Source organism: Hyla sarda, chromosome 6, assembly GCF_029499605.1.
Source record: "Hyla sarda isolate aHylSar1 chromosome 6, aHylSar1.hap1, whole genome shotgun sequence".
In the NCBI taxonomy this organism is placed as follows: domain Eukaryota; kingdom Metazoa; phylum Chordata; class Amphibia; order Anura; family Hylidae; genus Hyla; species Hyla sarda.
Window position 1 is genome coordinate 243,661,065 of NC_079194.1, and position 24,913 is coordinate 243,685,977.

At 43.7% G+C, this 24,913-nt stretch overlaps 1 protein-coding gene across 5 annotated transcripts in view; it reads left to right on the top strand.

The window, feature by feature from the left end:
• Nucleotides 1–2,887: 2,887 nt before the first annotated feature.
• Nucleotides 2,888–24,913, top strand: part of MRPL23 (mitochondrial ribosomal protein L23) — a 37,004-nt gene continuing 14,978 nt past the window's right edge. The window contains exons 1-2 of one of the 5 annotated variants that reach the window (XM_056526861.1): nt 2,888–3,302; nt 3,400–3,556. Coding sequence is in view for 1 of the 5 variants with exons in the window: in XM_056526864.1 (XP_056382839.1) it covers nt 3,286–3,302 (17 nt within the window). In the remaining 4 variants the exon portion in view is untranslated. The remainder of the gene's footprint in view (nt 3,303–3,399; nt 3,557–24,913) is intronic. The other 4 variants (XM_056526866.1, XM_056526860.1, XM_056526862.1 and 1 more) reach the window with 4 other exon arrangements.

Sequence of the window (24,913 nt, forward strand, 5' to 3'; positions counted from 1 at the left end):
CGGACAGATAATCATAGGTATTCCTATGCCGGACCCCAGTACCCGGTGTATAAGACGACCCCCGACTTTTCAGAAGAAAATTCAGGGTTAGAAAGTCGTCTTATATGCCGGGATATACGGTATTTATGTCTACCCAGAAGAGAAGGGGGAATGGCGTTTCCGGATGTGAAAAAGTATTTTTTAGCCGCCCAATTATACTTTATTAGGGACTGGAGGAGATCTCATATGATTGAGTATTTGAAGGAACGATGTAGAGGATCATATGATGATATTTACCAGTTACTGGAGTCAGGGCAATTAGAAGAGAAAGGATGGAAAAACTGTATAACAATAGCTGCCTTGAAAAGAACATGGAAAATGGTAAAAAAGGAGGTGGGAATAACTGGGATATTGGATATAGCCCTCATTTGGAATATTAAAAACCCAGTAGAGGAAATAAATAGATTAGAATTTCGAAAACTAGCACAATGGGGGGGGGGGGGGGGGGGTGAATAAAATAGGGGATATATATAAGGAAGGGAAGATTAAAACATGGGAAGAGTTAAAAAAGGGTAGACACGGTAGATAAGGGGAAGAAAGTAGAAATAGTAAAAGGTAGTTTTTTTGATAAGATGGTGACTACAGAGATGGGGAAAAAAAGAGTTGTCAAAGGTATATAGAGCACTTAATACATTTTCTATATTAAAGAGAAATCATTACAGTAGAAAAATATGGCAAAAAGAATTGGGTGAGAGAAGAAGCACAGTGGGGAAAAATACACGAAAGAATTAATGTTATTCCATTAAAAGCGAATCATAAGGTGATACAGTTTAATATACCGTATTTTTCGCCCTATAGGACGCACCGGCGTATAAGACGCACTCAATTTATAGGTGCAAAATCTAAAAAAATTAAGATTTTGAACCCAATAGTGGTCTTCAACCTGCGGACCTCCAGATGTTGCAAAACTACAACTCCCAGCATGCCCGGACAGCCGTTGGCTGTCCGGGCATGCTGGGAGTTGTAGTTTTGCAACATCTGGAGGTCCGCAGATTGAAGACCACTGCATAGGAGGTAATACTCACGTGTCCCCGCCGCTCCGGACCCGTCACCGCTGCCCTGGATGTCACTCCATCGCTGTTGCCGTGTTCCCGTCGCTCCGGAACGTCTCTGCTGCCGGCCGGGTATCCTCGCTCTCCGTCGCCGCCATCACGTCAAAACGCACGCCGACGCACGTACGCAACGACGTGATGACGAGGAAGGAGAGCGCCGGCCATACAGGGGATCCCTGAACGGAGAAGACACCGAGGAGGCAGGTAAGGTCCCTCCCGGTGTCCTGTAAGCACTAACCCGGCTATTCAGTCTGGCTGTTCAGGACCGCCACGGTGAAATCGCGGCGGTCCCGAACAGCCCGACTGAACAGCCAGGTTAGTGTCACTTTCCCTTCAGACGTGAAGGTCAGCTTTGATCGCCGCGTCTGAAGGGTTAATACAGGGCATCACCACGATCGGTGATGTCCTGTATTAGCCGTGGGTCCCGGCCGTTGATGGCCGCAGGGACCGCCGCGATAGGAGTGTATTCGCCGTATAAGACGCACCGACTTTTTCCCCCCAGTTTTGGGGAAGAAAAAGTGCGTCTTATACGGCGAAAAATACGGTAGTTTATAGGCTGTACTATACACCTTATATAAAATAGGTAAAAAGAACTCAAGTGCCTGCTCAAAATGTGGGCAGGAAGAGGCAGGATTGTTGCATATGCTTTGGACATGTCCAGAAATAAAGACATTTTGGGGAGAAGTTATACAATTAGTTGAGAAAAAATAAAAATAAAAAAATTGTATAAAATATTGTATTATTCTTTTTTTTTGTAATATGTGGTGGTAATAAAAAAAAAAAAAAAAAAAATTTGGGCGTTGCAGTTAGTTACTAAAACTCCCAGCATGCTGATACAGCCTGTAGCTCAGCAGTTGCCCCAAACAAAAACTACAACTCCCAGCATGTTGGACTAGTAGTATATAGTATTGGTCAATGTTTCCCAACCAGGGGTGCCTCCAGCTGTTGCAAAACTACAACTCCCAGCATGTTGGACTATATAGTAGTATATATTATAGGTCAGTGTTTCCCAACCTGGGGTGCCTCCAGCTGTTGCAAAACTGAAACTCCCAGCTTGTTGGACTAGTAGTATATAGTATTGGTCAGTGTTTCCCAACCTGGGGTGCCTCCAGCTGTTGCAAAACAGCAACTCCCAGCATGTTGGACTATATAATAGTATATAGTATAGGTCAGTGTTTCCCAACCAGGGGTGCCTCCAGCTGTTGCAAAACTAGAACTTCCAGCATGTTGGATTATATAATATATAGTATAGGTCAGTGTTTCCCAACCTGGGGTGCCTCCAGCAGTTTCAAAACTACAACTCCCAGCATGTTGGACTATATAATAGTATATATTATAGGTCAGTGTTTCCCAACCTGGGGTGCCTGCAGCTGTTGCAAAACTGCAACTCCCAGCATGTTGGACTATATAATAGTATAGGTCAGTGTTTCCCAACCAGGGGTGCCTCCAGCTGTTGCAAAATTACAACTCCCAGCATGTTGGACTATATAGTAGTATATATTATAGGTCAGTGTTTCCCAACCTGGGGTGCCTCCAGCTGTTGCAAAACTACAACTCCCAGCATGCCCAAACAGCTGTTGGCTGTCCGGGCATGCTAGGAGTTGTAGTTTTGCAACAGCTGGAAGCTATCTGGTTGGGAAACACTGGCATAGTATACGGTGCAACATTGTTGAAGGATTGGTTGGATAAATAACGGCCATTGCATTGTCGGTATTATGTATATGGTGGCCAAAATACCGGCTGTGTTGGTAAAATACTGGCCAGGTGGCAACCCTAGCTGCGCCCCGATTCCCCTCCGGTGCCCCCGGACCCTGTCAGGAAGTATCGCCTCCACGCCAGTAACGGGGCAGGGTTAGGAGGACCACTAGGTGTAAAGGCTACTCGGACCTCCCAGTCTATAGGTGTCGCTGTTGCGCGTTATCACAACCTGTTCCCGAGCTCCTAATACTAGTGATAAAGATTCGGTTAATTGGCGCTCTGAGTCCCTAGGTGTCGCTATTGCGTCCCTACCAAAATATGTCCCCAGTCGCACACCGTACGGGAAGTATAGCCGCTACTAGTGGTGGTAGGATTACAGTGTGTCCACTGTTCGGGCCGCTCGGACCTCCGGGGCTGTAGGTGGCGCTGTAAATCTACTTCAGGAAGTGTCCCCCAGCGGTGTGTTCAGTGCTGGTAAGCAGGACACGGCGAGGAAATGGCCAGCAAAGTGATGTAAGTACCGGGGATCGGTATTCAGAGCCGGGGGTAGTCTTATTCTGGACGGGCACTTCTACCTGCTCTCCCCTCCTTACCGTGTTTCCCCCCACAGACGTGTCATGCGTTACCGCAGAGCAAACTTAATGTGAAGCCCGCCGGGGGTGACCTTAGAACAAAGAGTGAGGAGAGCTGATCCCAGGGCCATCTGCTGCCCTTATCTCCCAGCACTACAACTCCCAGCATGCTCTGCGCACTTATAAACAGCTTAGGTAGGACTACAAGGCTCAGCCATTGTCTGCTCTAGTTGTCCTTAGGATACATTGTCTCAATGATAAATTGTCCCTGATTCTGGTTCTAGGTGAAGAGCAGGAACTGCAGTGGGATTAATATCTATAATATTCTAGTGACACAATATACATTTGCCTGATTGGCGCCATATAGCAAAGGTTGATTTGGATTATCGGTGGTTGTTATAATTCGCATAGGAGAGGACTGGGCAGAGATCCAGCTGTTTTGACTGTACAATGTGAACACAACCCTAATAAGTCCACAATACAGATGAGGAGCTGTCCAGACATGCTGGGACTTTTAGTTTTGCAACAGCTGGAGGCCCAGACAACCTTAGGCTGATTTCACACTATAAAGTTCTTCCTTTTTAAGGAGCCGTTATAATGTTCCGTCATGAAAAGCCTTAAAAACGGCTGTTACAAAATCCCATTAAAGTCTATGGGATTTTTAGATTATCCGTTTTAACCAGTTATTAAAGGAAATCTGTAGTGCAATATGACTTATCCCCTATCCAAAGGACAGGGGATTAAGTTCTAGATCGGGGGGGGGGGGGGGGTTGATTGATCCGAGCGCTGGGGCCACCGGCATCTCCTGGACGGGCCACAGCAGTCTGCTGGAAAGGGGGTGTTCATCCCCGCATGACGCGGCGGCCGACAAGCCCCCTCCATGAACCCCATAGAGATACATGGAGGGGGCGTGTCTGCTGCGGCTTTCTGCTGGGGACGAGACTTCACTTCCTGCAGACTGCCGAGGGGATAAATTATTTTACGCTGGAATACTCCTTTAATAACAGACGTTATGTGTGATGGGATTTATTTTTCTCCCTTCACAAAATAACGTCTGTTATTAATAACGGGCTATGACTGGTTACAACTGATAATGTAAAAATCCCATAGACTTTAAAGGGATTTTGTAACTGCCGTTTTTAATGGTTTTCATAACACAACATTATGACGGCTCCTTAAAACGGAAGAACTTTATAGTGTGAAATCACCCTTAGGCTGCGTTCACATGGCCGTCTAGACCCGCCCCGTTCTTTTCCCGATAAAAATGGACTCTAAGAAGAGGAAAAAAACGGACAATAATGGATGCAAAAGGATGTTATCCGTTATTGTTCAGTTAATAAACCAAAAAAATATATATATTTTTTTGTTCTGAGCATGCTCAGAAGTAAAAACGGATTGAAAAAATGGATGCAAACGGATGACATTAAAGTCTCATCTGTTTTCCATAGACTTCAATGCTAAATTTGCTGTATCAATTTTTTCGACGGGAGAAAAAAATACTGCATGCACAGTCTTTTCTCCCGCAAAAAAAAATATGTAAAGAGCGCAGACGGGTGCAAACGGATGTGAAAGGGCTGTAAAAAAAAAATCCCATTGACATCAATTGAATTATTTTACAACCGTTTCTAATCTGTTTACAAGCAGCAACAACGGAACCTAAACAGGGACAGACGGCCGTGTGAACGCACCCTTAGTTGTAATACTACAACTCCCGGCATGCTCGGACAGGCATGCTGGGAGTTGTTGTAGTTTAGCAACAGCTGGAGTCACACTAGTTGGGAAACGTTGCACTACCATGATGAAGGCAATCCATGACATAGGGGGCGCAATACTTGTTTTAGGAGTCCAGTATTGAACCTAATTTCCCACCTTAAAGGGGTACTCCGGCACTAAGACATCTTATCCCCTATCCAAAGGATTGGGGATAAGATGTCTGATCGCAGGGGTCCCGCCGATGGGGACCCCCACAATCTAGCATGCAGCACCCACCTGTTCGTACTGTAGGAAGCGCTGGAGGCTCCAAGTCTTATGCCTCCCGACCACAGTGACGGAGTATTGTGACATCACGACTCTGCCCCTGCCCCGCCACAGCGAAAGGCTGTCCGGGCGTGCCGGGAGTTGTATTTTTGCAACAACTGGAAGCACCCTGGTTGGGAGACGCCGCCTTAGGGCCTATTCATGCTATGGAATATTGTGAAAATTCCATGTGGAGTCTGCTGCTCAGTTCAGTGAGGAGTCTGCTGCTCAGTTCAGTAACAGAACTTCTGACGCAGATTGCAGCAGACATTAAAGGGTAGCTCCCACCATCCTATATTTTTTTTTCTGTCCCTGCCTATTGTCCATCTATTCATAACCCCCTCCCTGCTTTGATTTTTTTTTTTTTTTACTATATTATAAATGCCTTTTTGTCTGCCTGGTAGTGTGCTCACTACCAGGCAGACTTCCCCAGCAGGCACCACTACAACTCCCAGCTTGCCCTGTAGTTTCACCACTACAACTCCCAGCTTGCCCTGACATCTATTGGCTGTCAGGGCATGCTGGGAGTTTTAGTAGTGAAACAGCTGGAGGCACCCTGTGTAGATGAACTATAAGTTAGTGCCATGCGGCGCTACCCACGTTCCCTCCGTCACCCCCCCTCTTCTGAAACCCGGAACCCCAGTCTCCCACAACCCCTGTTATGACCACCAACTCCCCTTAACATCTCTTCTCCATACTTACTGATACTGCAGAGTCCGGCAGCGGGCATGCAGCGGCGGCGACGACATGTGCGGGAGGAGTGGCCTCCCAGCCAGTGGCCGGGGAGCCAATGTGCTCGCTCCCGCCTGTCTGATTGGCAGGGAGCGAGCGCAGTGTAAATGAATTAGGACCGACTGCCCGGCCGCAATCGGTCTGAATTCTGGTGTGACATCACGCCATGCTGCAGCCGGCCACTAGGAGGGAGACCCCTAGTGGCCGGTTTTCAAACGTAAAATTCACCATGAAAAATAAAAAATAAATAATGAAAATATATTACAGATATGTTGTAGTACATAAGTACTACAACATATCAAAAAATAAAGTTGGTGACAGTGCCCATTTAAAGAGGTCATCCAGGAATACTAGAACAGAGCTGATTTCTTCCAAAAACAGCACCCCTCCTGTCCCCATGTTCTGTGTGGTATTAATACAGAACTGAGCTGCAATACAGGACACAGCTTGAGGACAGATGTGGTGCTGTTTTTGGAAGAAATCAGCTTAGTTTTTCTAATCTTGGGTAACCACTTTAAGGCTAGAATTCCACTGAGGTTTTTCATGCAAAAACATCAATAAAAACACCCATCTTGCCACACAGCATTTTTTTCTGGGAAAAAATGCAGCTGCCAGATGTTAGCTGCAGGTCAATAGGGAACTGCAAAATGCCAGATCCACTTGGCGTTTTTCAGTTTGGCATTTTTTTCAATCCTTTGGGTGTTTTTCAGCTCTTTTTGGCTCCTTGGGAGTTTTTCAAAAACGACCTCTTGTTGAGACTTTGGCGGTTTTTCGGGAAAATCTTAGAAGCCTATGCGAGTAAAAAAACGCCATGTGGGTTTTAAAGGGGTACTCCGTTGCCCTACTGCCGGAGCTCCGCGTCTGGGAGTTTATTGTTCCGAACGCTGTTTTCGGGCTTCCGTGTTCAGGGCCGCCTCTCGTGACGTCACGCCCGCCCCCTCAACGAAAGACTATGGTAAGGGGGCGCGACGGCGCCCCCTTCCTATAGACTTTCATTGAGGGGGCAAGCATGACGTCACGAGGGGCGGCCCCTGAACACGTAAGCCCGAAAACAGCGTTCGGAACAATAAACTTCCAGACACTGGGGAGCGGAGCTCCAGAAGCAGGGCAGCGGAGTGCCCCTTTAACTTTGACGTTTTTACAGGCGGTTTTTATTCTTTTTTTGAACTTTAGCGATCTAAACAATTGATGGAGATACCTTTTTTTTTTTTTTTTTTTTTTTATAAAATTTTGAAGGTTAACATTTAAAAATAAAGATAAAGTAGTGATGGGGAAAAAATTGTATTTAACAATTTATCTTTTTTATGACAAAATTTGTATTAATTTTTAAACAGGGATCAATTTATGTGGGCGGGCAGGACACTAAAAATGTAGCCGACAACAAGAATAAGAATTTAGAAAGGGGCCATTAATAATGTATTTTAATAATGTGTTGAATAAAGTGTGTGTGTGTGTGTGTGTGTTTTTTTTTTTTTTTTTACTTTTTTCAAATATTTTTTCTTAATTTTTTAGGTAGTACTACTACTCCAAGCATGGAAAACACTTCCATGATGGGAGTAGTAGTACCTGTACTAATTGACAGATCTTCCTGTATAATGTATATATGCGGGTGGCCTCTCTTCCATGGTCCCCTGCACTGACGTGTATATATATATACCTATTCATATTTCCCACAGAGAGTTGTGAGCAGCTGGAACCATATGGCCAATCACAGATCTCTGCGGGAAATATGAATAGGTGTATATTTACGGCAGTACAGGGGACCATAGAAGAGTGGCCGGCTGCATCTATACATTATACAGAAGGATCACAACAGGTGTCAGGAGTGACACTTGCTGTGATCTGTCTATAATGCAGGTACTACAGCTGCCAGCATGGAGCAGAGTGTGCTCCATGTTAGGAGTAGTAGTACCTGCAGTTAAGGACAGATCACAGCGGGTAGCACTCCTGACATCCGCTGCGATCGTCCTTTCTATTGCAGAGATGCTGAGCGGCTCTATAGAGCGCTCTAGTCTCTGGACTCTTTCATATTTCCCTCAGAGCTGTGATTGGCTGCAACCATCCGGCCAATCCCCACACTATTCACATCACTGGCCGCTGTATAGAGCCGCTCCACATCTCTGCAATAGATAGGATGATCACATCGGACAATATGTCAGGGACAACTACTCCCATTATGAAACAGTGTGTTCCATGCTGGGAGTAGTAGTAACACCTAAAAAATTTACAAAATAAAGGAAAAAAGTGAAACACACGCACACACTTTATTTACCTCTTAAGGACCAAGCCCATTGTGACCTTTAAGGGGTACTCTGGTGGAAAACTTTTTTTTTTTTTTGTAAATCATCTGGTGCCAGAAAGTTAAACAGACTTGTAAATACTTTAATTAAAAAAATCTTAATCCTTCCAGTACTTATTAGTTGCTGAATACTACAGAGGAAATTATTTTCTTTTTGGAACACAGTGCTCTCTGCTGACATCTCTGTCCATTTTAAAACTGTCCTGAGCAGCACATGTTTGCTATGGGGATTTTCTCCTACTCTGGGCAGTTCTTAAAATGGACAGAGGTGTCAGCAGAGAGCTCAGTGTTCCAAAAAGAAAATAATTTTCTCTGTAGTGTTCAGCCGCTAATAAGTACTGGAAGGATTCAGATTTTTTTTAATAGAAGTAATTTACAAATCTGTTTAAGTTTCTGGCACTAGTTGAAAAAAAAAAAAAAAAGAAAAAGTTTTCCACCGGAGTACCCCTTTACGGACCAGAGCATTTTTTGCACATCTGACCACTGTCACTTTAAGCATTAACCCCTTAAGGATGGACCTATTTTTTACCTCTATAACCAGGCTCTTTTTTTTTTAAATTTGACGTGTCCCTTTTAAATGGTAATAACTTTAGAATGCTTTTTCTGAGCAGAGTGATTCTGAGATTGTTTTTGGTGTCATATTGTACTTTATATAAGTGGTGCATTTTTGTTGACATATGCAGCATTTTTAGTGAAAAACTTCAAGATATTGTGAAAAACTGGAAAATTTCTGGCGTTTAAAAAAAAAATGTTATGGTGTACTCTGTGCGGTAAAAGTGATGTTATATTTATTCTGTGGGTCAGTACGATTATAGCGATACCCATTTTATATAGCTTTCTATGTTCTTTTTCTGAGCAAAATTATTTTTCTGCCATTCATTTTCCAACAGCAGTAACTTTTTTTTTAATTTTTCGTCCGACGCCATGGAGTAAGGGCTTATTTTTTTTTGTGGAATGAGCTGTACTTTTTATTGGTATAATTTTTGTGCTACGTGCTACCTTTTGATCTTTTTTTTATTCCGCTATTTGTACCAAAATTGGCAAATTTTGCGCTTTTTTTAATGTTTTTTTTTTTACGGCGTTCACCGCGCGGGATAATTTACATTATAGTTTTATAGTACATGTCATTACGGACGTGGCAATACCTATTATGTATATGATTTGTGTTTTTCATTTTTTTTGGTGATAATACAGGGCTTTTATTGGGAAAGGGGCATTTTATTTTTTTTATTTTACACTTCATACTTTTATTGAAGAACTTTTTTATTTAATTTTTTTACACTTTTTAGTGGTTATACTATACTGCAATACATTTCTACTGCAGCACAGTATGACCCGATGAGCTACACACACTACAGCTTGTGCGATCCAGCCTGTGGCTGGATCTCAGAGGCTTCAGTAGCAGGCAGACAGGAGGTTATGATCTGACCCCCTGCTGCCATAGCAAGCAACGGCGACCCGCGATCGTATTGCGGCGCCGGCGTTTGTGAACAGGGGGCTAGCGCTCCCCCTGTCAACACCATAGATGCGGTGTGATCAGGATTGATCACGGCATCTAGGGGGTTAATGCTACCGGGAGCGGTGCGATCGTGGCTCCGGCAGCTGCCCGGATTAACAGCCGGGTCCAGTCCCCTGTCTCCTGCGCTGCCCGCGGCAGTGCTGGAGATCGCTAGGACGTATGCATACGAAGGGGTTAATAACTCTGGGATGCTTTTACTTATGAATTTGATTCCGAGAGGTTTTTTTTATTTTTTTTTTGACATGTTCTACTTTACATAGTGGTAAACTTTCGTCAATACTTGCATCATTTCTTGGTGAAAAAGTAAAACATTTTAATGAAAAATCTTTACATTTTGCATTTTTCTAAATTTGAAACTCTCTGCTTATAAGGAAAATAGACATTCAAAATAAATTATATTTTGATTCACATACACAATATGTCTACTTTATGTTTGCATTATAAAGTTGACATGTTTTTACTTTTGGAAGACATCAGAAGGTTTAAAGTTCAGCAGCAATTTTCCAATTTTTCACAACATTTTACAAAACCTGAATTTTTCAGGGTTCAGTTTTGAAGTGGATTTGAGGGGCCTCCATTTTAGAAATACCCCATTATAAAAACTGCACCCCTCAAAGTATTCAAAATGACATTCAGAAAGTTTAACCCTTTAGGTGTTTCACAGGAATAGCAGCAAAGTGAAGGAGAAAATTAAAAATCTCAATTTTTTTTCTTTTACACTAACATGTTTTTGTAGACCCAGTTTTTGAATTTTTACAAGGGGTAAAAGGAGAAAAAGACCCCCAAAATTTGTAATCCAATTTCTCTCGAGTAAAGCAATACCTCATGTGGATGTAAAGTGCTCTGTGGGTGCACTAGAGGGCTCAGAAGGGAAGGAGCGACGATGGAATTTTGCAGAGTGAATTTTGCTGAAATGGTTTTTGGGGGGCATGTCACATTTAGGAAGCCCCTATGGTACCATAACAGCAAAAAAAAAAAACATACTATTGTGGAAACCAGACCCCTTAAGGCACGTATCAAGGGGTACAGTGAGCCTTAACACCTCACAGGTGTTTGACAGCTTTTCGGTAAAGTTGGATTTGTAAATTAATTTTAGAAAATGTCCCCCAAAATTTGTAACCCCATTTCTTCTGAATGGGATGTAAAGTGCTCTGCGGGCGAACTACAATGTTCAGAAGAGAAGGAGCACCATTGGGATTTTGGAGAAAGAATTTGTTTGGAATGGAAGTCGGGGGCCATGTGCATTTACAAAGCCCCCATGCTACCAGAACAATAGACCTCCCCCACATGTGACCCTATTTCGGAAACTACACCCCTCACGGAATGTATAAAAGGGGTGCAGTGAGCATTTACACCCCACTGGTGTTTGACATACTTTTGGAACAGTGAGCTGTATGAATGAAAAATTAAAATTTTTCATTTTCATGGACCACTGTTCAAAAAATCTGACATTCCGTGAGGGGTGTAGTTTCCAAAATGGAGTCGTGTGTGTGTGTGTGTGTGTGTGTGGGGGGGGGGGGGGGGTCCACTATTCTGGCAGTATGGGGGCTTTGTAAATGCACATTGGCCGGCATTTATCATTGTAGGTGTAAGTGAAGCATTTTTCTACACCTTTTTTTGTGTGCTGGTAATGTGTAGGAGCACCTAATTTAGAGCATTTGGTACATTTTGGGCAGTTCACATTTTCTGAAATTTTTCTCTTCACATACAGCAAAAAGCTAAGCAAAGTCTGGGCTGGTGTAGTTTTAGAGACTTTTCAGTGGCTTTGGAATGATATGATATGGAAGGATTTAATGAACTGCGCTTTTTTTAAAAAAGGCGCAGTTCATAAAACCCTTCCATATCATGTGTATTGCCAAAATCAGTGGATTGCAACTCAAAATCAGCGGAAATGTGTAACCCAAAAGGCGCAAAAAAGGCACAAATAAACCCTGCTTGCGCCTTTTTTGTGCCTTTTCTAGACACAAAAAACTGTCTAAAGACAATGATAAATGTCAGCCATTGCCTTCAATTTCAGCCAAATTCTCTCTCCAAAAGCCCAGTGGTGCTCCTTCTCTTCTGAGCCCTGTAGTGCACCAGCTTTGTGTCCACCACTTTGTGTCCACACATGGGGTATTTATATACTCAGAAGAAATGTGACCAATTTTGGGGGCTTTTTTCTAGGGATCAACAGCTTATCGGTTTGGCTGATATCGGCCGATATTCACGATTTTGGACATTATCGGTATCGCCAATTACCTTGCTGATAATGCCCCAGACTCAGGAGGACCCCAGGACAGGCAGGGGGAGAGAAGCGGGCGGCGGCGGTCTCTGGCCCCGCAAAAGCCGTTGCAGTTCATTGATTTGAAGTTCACTGATTATCTGTATCGTTATCGGCCCTAAAAAATCAATATCTGTCGATCCCTACTTTTTTCCGATTACCCCTTGTGAAAATGGAAACCTCCAGCTGTTGCAAAACTACATGTCCCAACATGCCCTTTGGCTGTCTGTGCATTCTGGTGTTGTGGTTATGCAACAGCTGGAGGCACAGTGGTTGCAAAACACTGGGAGTTTGTTACTTAACTCAGTGTTTTGCAACCAGTGTGCCTCCAGCTGTTGCAAAACTACAACTCCCAGCATGTACAGTCTATCAGTGCATGCTGGGAATTGTAGTTTGCAACAGCTGGAGGCACACTGGTTGCGAAACCCTGAGTTAGGTAACAAACTCTGTTTCACATCCAGTGTGCCTTCAGCTGTTGTAAAACTACAACTCTCAGCATGCACTTACAGCCGAAGGGCATGCTGGGACTTGTAGTTATGTAACAGCTGGAGGCACACTACTGCAACTCCCCAGCATGCCCTTTGGTAGTTTGTGCATGCTGGGGGTTCAGGGGTGTGGAAATTTTTTATAAAAAAAACTACTTGTCCACAGGACTAAAACGGAGCAAAATCTACTTGTCCCTCATGACGATCCACTTTTCGCTTTTACGCTCTTGTTTTTTTCCTCCTCGCCCTATAATAGCCATAACTACCTACTATAATGATACCTTTTAATTTTTCCATAACACATGGGGTGAAATTGAAATAGTAAAAGATAATTTAGCAGATTTGGTGGTTTTCTTTTCTACGCCATTTACCTTGTGGTTGAGCGAACATGTTATTTTAATACTTTAGGCCGCCTGATTACAGTAATACCAGATTTGTATAGTTTCCGTCATGTTTTACAAATAAAAAAAACTCTAAACTTTTTTGATAGGTAGGTAGATTTTTTTTTTTCTCCCGTCAAAAATAACGGCATAGAAACGTATATTAAAAATTTTACATTGAAGTCTATGGCAAACGGATGAGCATATAATGTCCTCCGTTTGCACCCAATTTTTTAATATCAATTTTTCAACCGTTATTACTTCTGAGCATGCTCAGAAGGAGTGAAATCAGCAAACTCTTGCTGTGCTGTGGGACTACTATTACTCCCATCATGGAACATACTTGTTTTCTTGATGGGAGTAGTAGTTTCCCGGTTGCGGGAGTCTGGGGAGGCTAGATTAATGCTTGTACTACTACCCCCATCATGGAACAGTCTGTTCCATGTTGGGGGTAGTAGTACAGGGGCTGAGGGATTGATCGCACTGGGTCTCACGTCTGAGACCCCATGCGATCGAAAGTTATTAACCAGGGGAGTGGGCGGCATGGTCCGCAACCCTGCGATGTAGATTGTGTGTGTGTGTGTTTTTTTACTTTCATTTTGTAGTACCCCGCCGGAATCCCTGAATGGCCGGCCCCGAGGGGCCATTCAATGCTCCCTGCGGGGTTTTTAAGGTCATTATTATGAGGATTGTAATGTTGCATTACACTGCGCTGCGTTCCCCGGCTGCCCTTATGCGCTGCAGGAGGTCAAGATCTATAGGTAGCGCAGCAGTGGGCAATATACATAGCTAGTGCAGTGGTTGGCCAGACATATAGTGCTATATGTATACTGCCTCCCCACTGCGCTATGTATACTGCCCCCCCACCCCCCGCTGCGCTAGCTATGTATAAGGCCCCCCCCCCCCCCACTGCGCTAGCTATGTATAATACCCCCCTTTGCGCTTACATATGTCCCCCCAGGGAGCGCATGCATAAATACCCTTGCAGCGCTGTCTGTGAATTGAATGCTATCAGCAGCACATCATGCTGCTGGCCGGGAAAGGCAGCGCAATGCCACCCGCTTCCCGGCCAGCAGATGCGGAGCTGATAGTATGCTATTCACAGATAGGGCTGTGAGGGACATGTGTATAGAAGCGCTGCAGGGGGACAGTTATATATCACTATATGTCCCTCACAGCCCTATCTGTGAATAGCATACTATCAGCAGCGCATCTGCTGGCCGGGAAGCGGGCAGCATTGCGCTGCCTTTCCTGGCCAGCAGCGTGATGTGCTGCTGATAGCATTCAATTCACAGATAGCTCTGCAAGGGTATTTTTGTATGCACTCGCTGGGGGGGACATATGTAAGCACAGCGGGGGACATTATACATATAGCGCTATAGGTTTGCCCCCCCCCCCCCCCCCCCCCCACTGCCCTAGCTATGTATATTGCCCATTGCTGCGTTACCTATAGATCTTGCCCTCCTGCAGCGCATAAGGGCAGCCGGGGAACGCAGCGCAATGCTTCCCCGGCTGTCAGTGTAGTGTGGCCAGTGTACATTACAATCCTCACTTATGACTTTAAAAATCCCGCTGAGAGCACTGAATGACCCCTCGGCCATTCAGGGCTCCCAGCGGGATATTTAAAAATGAAAGTAAAACAGGCACACAATCTACATCGTAGGGTTGCGGACCATTAACTGCTCCCCTGGTTAATAACTTCTGATCACATTGGGTCTCAGAAGTGAGACCCGATGCGATCAATCCCTCAGCCCCTGTACTACAACCCCCATCATGGAACAGACTTAGTTCCATGATGGGCGTAGTAGTAGTACAAGCACTAATCTAGCCTCCCAGCCGCCTGCAGACTCCCCAGCCAAGGAACTACTACTCCCATCATGAAAAGTCTGTTCCATGATGGGAGTAGTAGTAGTCCCGGCTGCAGGAGTCTGTAGACAGCCAATACTAACGGATGAAAAACTGATGCAAACGGATGTCACTAAATAGCATCCCTTTGCATCAGTTTGCACGCGTTAATAGAATGGTCCGTTTTGGAAGCAATAACGGACAAAATCTAGACGGGCGACAACAGCTGTGTGAACTTAGCCTAATATATATATTTTATTTTGCAATTTTCGGACCCCTCTATCTTTAAAAAATGAAAAAATTGCATATGAGGCTGTATGAGGGCTCATTTTGCGCCATAATCAGTTTTTTTTATCGGTAACATTTTGGTATTGATCTGACTTTTTAATCGCTTTAAAAAAAAATTCTGGGATATTATACAAATTATTATTTTTTGGTTTGGCGTTTTTTTAATTTTTTAATTTTTTTACATTTACGTAATTTACTGTACGGGATACATAATGTTATATTTTAATAGTTTGTACAAGCGATATCAAATGTTTATTTTTATTATGTTTACATGTTTTTATATAGGAAAAGGGGGTGATTTGAACTTTTAATATGGAAGTGGTTAATGTGTATCTTAAACATTTTTTCTTCTTCACTTTATTAGTCCCTTAGGGGACTTTTAGGAGGAATCATTAGATTTCTCATACAGAACAATAGAGTTCTATTAAACTTCACTGATCGGTGTGCTCTTTGATCCATTGATAGAGCCTAGTCCAGCCAGGATCTATCAATGACAGAGCCACAGGACAGCAGGGAAGCAGAGATAGGCCCTCCGGCTACCTCTATAGTGTATTCACATGTCCCTTTAGACGATCTAAAGGGTTAATAGCCAGCTACGGCAATTGCCATATGCTGGCTATTAGCCGTGGCCCCCATCTACTGAAAATGGAGCGGACAGGAGTCCGGAGCCTGCTCCATACTCTCCTGTGAGCGCCGTCGTGCTTGTCGGGGGCTTTCAGGTCTGGCCCTGCTTGCCCGAAGCATGGCTGAGGACCTGAAAAATCCACCTGTATGGAACTGCGTGTCCCCGGCATCGGGCGATACAAAGTCCACATCCCTGGGGTTATAGTTATGCAATTGCTGGAGGCACACTTTTTCATAGACAAAAATGTGCCTCCAGCTGTTGCATAACTACAACCCCCAGCATGCACAAATCACCAAAGGGCATGCTGGGAGTTGTAGTTGTTCCTTCTGTTGCATAACAACAATGCCCAGCATGCCCTTTTGTGCATGTTGGGAGTTGTTGCTGAGCAACAGCAGGAGGCCAGCCTTACCTCCTCCTGCTGCTGCGTGACCATCATCCTGCCTGCCGCCGATATCTCTGCACCAGAGGCCCCGATCCTGCCGCTGATGGCGGGGATCAGAGGCCCCCACTCAAGTATGGACTCCATGGCACATGGAGTCGACCACGTTTTTGCCTGCGGTCGGGAAACCGCATACGGCCGAAAACAAAGCCGACCGGAGGCTGCGGTTCACTCCGGTCGGCTCATAGACATACATTAAATACGGTTCCCGAATACGGCTGAGTGCAGGCGCCGCGATTAAGCCCTGCCCCCCTCCTCCCAGCCGTATACGGGAGCCGTATTTAACAAAACGTGGTGTGAACCCAGCCTTACCTCGCCTTCCCTGGCTGCTGTGGATCTGTATTTGATTGACCTTCCTAGAGCAGGCTCAAACAAATGAGTACAGATCACACAGATCAATGGAGTTTAATGAGGAATCTAATTAGTCCTCCTAAAAGTCCCCTAGGGAATAATAAAGGGTTAAAAAAATTCTAAAGAATGCGCATTAACCCCTTCCATGTTAAAAATGCACATCAAACACCCCCCTTTTCCCATTTTCCATGAAAAAACATGTACACATACGGTATATACTAGAATATAAGCTGAGGCCCCTAATTTCACCCAAAAACCTGGGAAAATGTATTGACTCGAGTATAAGCCTAGGATGGGAAATGCACTGCTCAAAAAAAATAAAGGGAACATTTAAACAACACAATGTTACTCCAAGTCAATCACAATTCTGTGAAATCACACTCTCCACTCAGGAAGTAACACTGATTAATAATCAATTTCACATGCTGTTGTGCAAATGGGACAGACAACAGGTGAAAACTATAGGCAATTAGCAAGACATCCCCATTAAAGGAGTGGATCTGCAGGTGGTGACCACAGACTACTTCTTAGTTCCTATACTTCCTGGCTGATGTTTTGAAGCTTTTGAATGCTGTCGGTGCTTTCACTCTAGTGGTAGCATGAGACAGTCTACAACCCACACAAGGCTTAGGTAGTGCAGCAATCAATGCGAGCTGTGGCAAGAAGGTTTGCTGTGTCTGTCAGCATAATGTCCAGAGCATGGAGGCGCTACCAGAAGACAGGCCAGTACATCAGGAGACCTTAGGAGGGCAACAACCCAGCAACAGGACCGCTACCTCCGCCTTTGTGCAAGGAGGAGCAGGAGGAGCACTGCCAGAGCCCTCCAGAACGACCTCCAGCAGGCCACAAATGTGCATGTGTCCACTCAGACGGTCAAACAGACTCCATGAGGGTGATATGAGGGTCTGACATCCACAGATGGGGGTTGTGCTTACAGCCCAACAATGTGCAGAACATTTGCCAGAGAACACCAAGATTGTGCTCTTCACAGAGAATAGCAGGTTCACACTGATCACATGTGACAGACGTGACAGAGTCTGGAGACGCTGTGGAGAACGTTCTGCTGCCTGCAACACCCTCCAGCATGACCTGTTTGGCGGTGGGTCAGTAATGGTGTGGGGTGGCATTTCTTTGGGGTGCCGCACAGCCCTCCATGTGCTTGCCAGAGGTAGCCTGACTGCCATTAGGTACCGAAATGAGATCCTCAGACCCCTTGTGAGACCATATGCTGGTGCGGTTGGCCCTGGGTTCCTCCTAATGCAAGACAATGCTAGACCTCATGTGGCTGTGGTGTGTCAGCAGTTCCTGCAAGAGGAAGGCATTAATTATATGGACTGGCCTGCCCGTTACCCAGACCTGAATCCAATTGACCACAACTGGGACATCATGTCTCGCTCCATCCACCACAGACTTTCCAGGAGTTGGCGGATGTTTTAGTCCAGGTCTGGAAGGACATCCCTCAGGAGACCATCCACCACCTCATCAGGAGCATGCCCAGGCGTTGTAGGGAAGTCATACAGCACCTGGAGGCCACACACACACTTACACACACACACACACACTACTGAGCCTCATTTTTACTTGCTTTAAGGACATTATATCAAAAATGTTTGTGTGATTTTGTTGTCAGCACATTCGACTATGTAAAGACTAAAGTATTTCATACGATTAATTCATCCATTCAGATCTACGATGTGTTATCTTATTTTTTTGAGCAGTCTACATCATCCCCCCCTGCTGTCATCATCCTGACCCCCAAATCCCCCCAACCCCCCCCCCCCCCTTAGAAATAGCCGATCATTTATACCGGAATATTGGTATAAGTTATCGGCTATTGGCCTGAAAGGCCACAGATTATCGGTATCGGTCCTAAAAAAAACGATATTGGTCGATCCCTGTTATTTGGTATTGGCACGTGCGTAATTGTCCAAACTATTAAAATATAACATTATATATCCCGTATGGTCAAGGACGTTAACAAAAAAAACATACCACAGAATTGCGTTTTTATAACATCATATAGAGAAAAAATTAAGTAAATAGCGGTCATAAAGTCTGATCAATACCAATATTGTAACAATAAAAGCAGCAGATTACTGTGCAAAAAATAGCCCTCATACAGCCTTGTATGCTGAAAAATACAAATATTATAGGGGTGAGAAAAAGGCAATTTAAGTAAATTTTTTTTTTATTTTTTTTAAAGTTTTGAATTCTAAATTTCTAAAACATGACAGAAACTAAAGAAACTTGGTATTGATGTAATCAGGACGACCTAAAATATCAAAATACCATGTAAGTCAGACCACTAGGTGAATGGCGTAAAAAATAAAAACCCTGAATTTGCAATTTCTCCTCACAAGTAATTTTTCCTTTGTTTCGGAACCTACCGTATTTTTCGCCGTATAAGACGCACTTTTTCTTCCCCAAAACTGGGGGGGAAAAAGTCGGTGCGTCTTATATGGCGAATACACCCCTATTGCGGCGGTCCCTGCGGCCATCAACGGCCGGGACCCACGGCTAATACAGGACATCACCGATCGTGGTGATGCCCTGTATTAACCCTTCAGACGCGGCGATCAAAGCTGACCGCCATGTCTGAAGGGAAAGTGACACTAACCCGGGTGTTCAGTTGGGCTGTTCGGGACCGCTGCGGCGGTCCCGAACAGCCCGACTGAATAGCCGGGTTAGTGCTTACAGGACACCGGGAGGAACCTTACCTGCCTCCTCGGTGTCTTCTCCCTTCAGGGATCCCCTGTATGGCCGGCGCTCTCCTTCCTCGTCATCACGTTGTCGCGTATGTGCGTCGGCGTGCGTAACGACGTGATGGCGGTGACGGAGAGCGAGGATACCCAGCCGGCAGCAGAGACGTTCCGGAGCGACGGGGACACGGCGACAGCGATGGAGCGACATCCAGGGCAGCGGTGACGGGTCCGGAGCGGCGGGGACACGTGAGTATTACCTCCTATGCAGTGGTCTTCAATCTGTGGACCTCCAGATGTTGCAAAACTACAACTCCCAGCATGCCCGGACAGCCAACGGCTGTCCGGGCATGCTGGGAGTTGTAGTTTTGCAACATCTGGAAGTCCGCAGGTTGAAGACCACTATTGTGTTCAAAATCTTAATTTTTTTTAGATTTTGCACCTATAAATTGGGTGAGTCTTATATGCCGGTGCGTCCTATAGGGCGAAAAATACGGTATATTATACCAAAAATAAAAGGTCCTTACAAAGTACAATTGGTCCCACAAAAACAAGCCCTCAAATGGGTCTGTAGATGGAAAAATAAGATTTATGGCTATTATAGGAAGGATATAGGAAAAAACTAAAGTATAAAAACTAAACTAATAAAGACCTTTTTTACAGACTATTTTGGTTTAAAATAATTTTGTGTACCAGGACAAGTGGATCATCATGAGGGACAAGTAGATTTTACTCCAATTTAGTTGCATGGGCAAGTAGTTTTTTCTACAAAAAAACTGGTCCCGCAAAAAAAAACAAGCCCTCATATGGGTCTGTAGATGGAAAAATAAGACTACCTTCACACGTCAGAATTTCCGCATAAAGATGCTGAATTCTAGCCAAATGATGCGTCATTCTGCATGGATTCAATTCCGCATTTGGATGTAGAACAAAAATCCCCATTGACTTCAATACGATTCTGCATCAGATTTAGGGAAGGGCCTTTTGAATGTGGAAAGCAGAATTTCTGCAGTAGAAGGACCGATGCCGAAATTCTACTGTGTGAATGAGACAGCGGAATCCCATTGAAGTGTATTGACACTTAATTTATGCGGAAATTAAATGTGTAATTAGATACGGAAAACCATCTGGAATTTCCATAGTGTGAACATAGCCTAAGGATACGTTCACACTGCGGAATTCCACGTAGTGAACAGTACCATCAGTGTGAACAGGTCTTTCGCGAGACCTGTTCACACTGCGGAAAGAACATGTTAATTCTTTGTGCGGAATTCAGCAAGTACTGCATAGCCGTCAATGGTGACGGCGCACTGCCCCGTGGTCCTACCGCCAAAGTACTTGCGGTGGCGGGCGCCTGACAGAATCTCCGCTCGCGTAATTCCATGAGCGGAGATTCCGCAGTGTGAACAGAAGAGTTATGGCTATTATAGGGAAAAGAGGATAAAACAAAAGTGCAAAAACTAAACTAATAAAGACCTTATTTACTTGCTATTTTGGTTACAATTATTTTGTGTACCAGGACAAGTGGATTGTCTTGAGAGACATATAGATTGTGCTCTGTTTTAGTCCCTTGGACAAGCAATTTTATTTTATTTTATTTTTTTTTCATACCCCTGGTTCTACTTGATTTTTCAGTGTCCCTGGATCTATATAAATGGGGACCCCTTTAAAGAATACCACTTGCTACTCCTTTTTTTTTTCTTTTTCTTGCAAGTTACTTGTATTTGCCATGAAATAACAATTCTGGAGCCACTTATTTTCTAGCTTTACAATGTTTTTCTGATATTCTTACTATAAATGTATGACTCCGTTGTCAATAGGGTGGCTTTCATTTGGACAGTCTCAGGCAGTGTACATACAGTCATGGCTGTAAATGTTGACACCCCTGAAATTTTTCTAGAAAATAAAGTATTTCTCACAGAAAAGGATTGTAGTAACACATGTTTTGCTATACACATGTTTATTCCCTTTGTGTGTATTGGAACTAAACCAAAAAAGGGAGGGAAAAAAGCAAATTGGACATAATGTCACGCCAAACTCCAAAAATGGGCTGGACAAAATTATTGGCACCCTCAATTTAATATTTGGTTGTACAACCTTTGGAAAAAATAACTGAAATCAGTCGCTTCCTATAACCATCAATACACTTCTTACACCTCTCAGCCGGAATGTTGGACCACTCTTCCTTTGCAAACTGCTCCAGGTCTCTCTTATTGGAAGGCGCCTTTTCCCAAGATCTCTCCACAGGTGTTCAATGGGATTTAGATCTGAACTCATTGCTGCCACTTCAGAACTCTCCAGCGCTTTGTTGCCATCCATTTTTGGGTGCTTTTTGACATATGTTTGGGGTCATTGTCCTGCTGGAAAACCCAAGATCTCAGACGCAAACCCAGCTTTCTGACACCGGGCTGTACAGTGCGATCCAAAATCCATTGGTAATCCTCAGATTTCATGATACCTTGCACACATTCAAGGCACCCAGTGCCAGAGGCAGCAAAACAACCCAAAAACATAATTGAACCTCCACCATATTTCACTGTAGGTACTGTGTTCTTTTCTTTGTAGGCCTCATTCTGTTTTCGGTAAACAGTGGAATGACGTGCTTTACCAAAAAGCTCTATCTTGGTCTCATCTATCCACAAGACGTTTTCCCAGAAGGATTTTGGCTTACTCAAGTTCATTTTGGCAAAATGTAGTCATGCTTTTTTATGTCTCCGTGTCAGCAGTGGGGTCCTCCTGGGTCTCCTGCCATAGTGTTTCATTTAAATGTTGACGGATAGTTCGCGCTGACACTGATGCTCCCTGAGCCTGTAGGACAGCTTGAATATCTTTGGACCTTGTTTGGGGCTGCTTATCCACCGTCCGGACTATCCTGCGTTGACACCTTTCATAAATTTTTCTCTTCCGTCCACGCCCAGGGAGATTAGCTAGTGCCATGGGTTGCAGACTTCTTGATAATGTTGCATTGTTGATATTTTCTCATAATTTTGGTTCTCAAGTCCTCACAGTTCTCTTCTCCTCTTTCTGTTGTCCATGCTTAGTGTGGCACACACAGACACACAGTGCAGACTAAGTGAACTTCTCTCCTTTTTATCTGCTTTCAGTTGTGATTTTTCTATTGCCCACACCTGTTACTTGCCCCAGGTGAGTTTAAAGGAGCATCACATGCTTGAAACAATCTTATTTATCCACAATTATAAAAGGGTGCCAATAATTTTGTTCAGCCCATTTTTGGAATTTGGTGTGACGTTATGTCAAATTAGCTTTTTTTTTTCCGTCTTTTTTTAGTTCCAATACACACAAAGGGAATAAACATGTGTATAGCAAAACAAGTGTTACTGCAATCCTTTTCTGTGAGAAATAGTTCATTCTCTTGAAAAACTTCAGGGGTGTCAACATGACTGTACATGGCCCCAGCTAGTGATACCTAATTGGCAATTTAGTCATAGATTTCTTGTAAGAATATCAGGAACGGCACAACACCGCTTTATAAGAAAAGATGTTCCGAAGTTGATATTTCATGGACGATAAAAGTATTAGGAGGTCTTAAGAGGCCACAGGCCCTATTTAATAAAAGAAAGCACCTCAAATATGTATTGTTACGGTTTTAGAAACTGTAATTACCAACTAAATCTCTATGTATTTGGACAGCTAATGTATTGGATAGCACTCCGTATACACCCCCTTCCCTATTTCCTGTCTTAGGGGAAGGCCAATAAAACTCAGATCATATGCTATAAATCCAACTCATGTGGACTTACCCTTAGACTGGTCGTATGAAAACTAAAGGTTTTGCGTGTAAGGATATTATTACCAACAGTCTGAGATCTGATTATTTCCTGGCCTCTGATGGGCTGTCTACGTTCTAACAATGCAGAAAAGTCTCAGGATTTCCTGTTCACGTAGGAAGGTAGCACAGATCATTCACATGAAGACACAGTATTCTGAAGTACCAAGTTGTACTCCCGGCTCCGCTGACTTTACAGACTGAATAACACCTACTAGTGACAGCATTCAATCCATATCCCAAAATCATACTTTTTAAATAATGTTTAAAGAACTCAAATGTTTGCTAGACTATGATACAAAGGTACAAAAGAATTTGACACGTTAAAACGGCCTGATCCTCCTTTGCCCTGACATCTGTCAATGGGGGAAAGTTGAAATCCCCCAATACCTTTTTGAGATGGTTATTGGGTGGCAAGTTGGGTATTTGGGCTTGACAAATGTTATGAAGTTAGGAGCCAGGATGCTGCACAACATGTAATGATTAGTCATTAGTGTCCCCCTCTGTCTCCTTGTGTCAGTCAACACTGTCCCCTCATCTCCCACTCGTGTCACAGTCATAAATGTCTCCTCTTTAAAAAAAAAAAATATATATATATATATATATATATATATATATATATATATATATATATAAAACGGTATATATCAGTCATTACTGTCCTCCTCTCTTCCTGTGTATCTGTCATTACTGTTCCCTCCTTTCCTCCCTGTGTGTTATCCATGCCCCCCCCCCCCCTAATAAGTGTCTGAGCTTTAAAAAAATAACAGCATATCCCAAACTCCTCCCCATTGTGCCATGACACAGGTGGAGAAGCTGCAGTGGATTGAACAGGCGGTCCTTGTGCTGGGATGAGATACCCTGTACACTAGTATAGATGGCATGGGAGTTGGGGAAAATACTGTTCTAGATGCTGTGTCTTTCAAGGTGCTTTGTGATCACAGAGAAAAACGGTAACCACAAGGCACGGGTTACATCAATGTTTATCAACCAGAGTACCTTTTAGATGTTGCAAAACTACAACTCCCAACATAGAGTTGTAGTTTTGTAACAGCTGGAAGCACACTGGTTTGGAAGCACTGGGTTTCCTCATATAAGCAGCCCTGGTCTAAGCAGTGACCTGCTGCTGATGACAAGCTAAAAGGAGGGGCATAGCAGATTATAACAGTGAAAAATAACTCTAGAAGTGAACTGATTCTGCTGATGAAAACTTTTATAAGAATAGAATAAGGATTGTTAGGGCACACAGCTCTTTTTTTATAGCCTTTTTTGTAGAGGTAAAATAGGGCACACATCGAAGTGCATAGGGGTATGCATAGGGGGGAATCAGATTTCATTCAAGGCATATGGAGAAAACAAAACATAGCTTTGAGGGGAATAGCTTTGTACATAAGGCATCAGGTACCATAACACCTTAAGGACTCTGTTTGCTAAGAAACGTAAATTTGAGGCAAACGAGTCTTAGTGATTGTTTTTTTGCCTTTATTTAAGTTATTATTTTACATTCTCTCCTCTGGCCCATATGCGTGTGAATCGACAAGGGTTGAAGGTTCCTGTGGAATTTTTTATAATTGTTAAAGCATTGAAGGATATAAAGAAAAGATTATGGATACTGATGTAGGAGAAATGAGAAGATTTGTTTACAATTGCCTTGGTTCTTTTTATTAAAATTTCTGGGAAAATTTTAGTTAAATTATCCTCTGAGATCTCCCTTAAGTCTTTATTACACTGACGTTTGCTGGATAACATCTCTGCATGACGGTAAAGACAGGTGACCACAACCAGAAAAATATAGTTTTACATGAAACCAGAACAAATCACTATCTT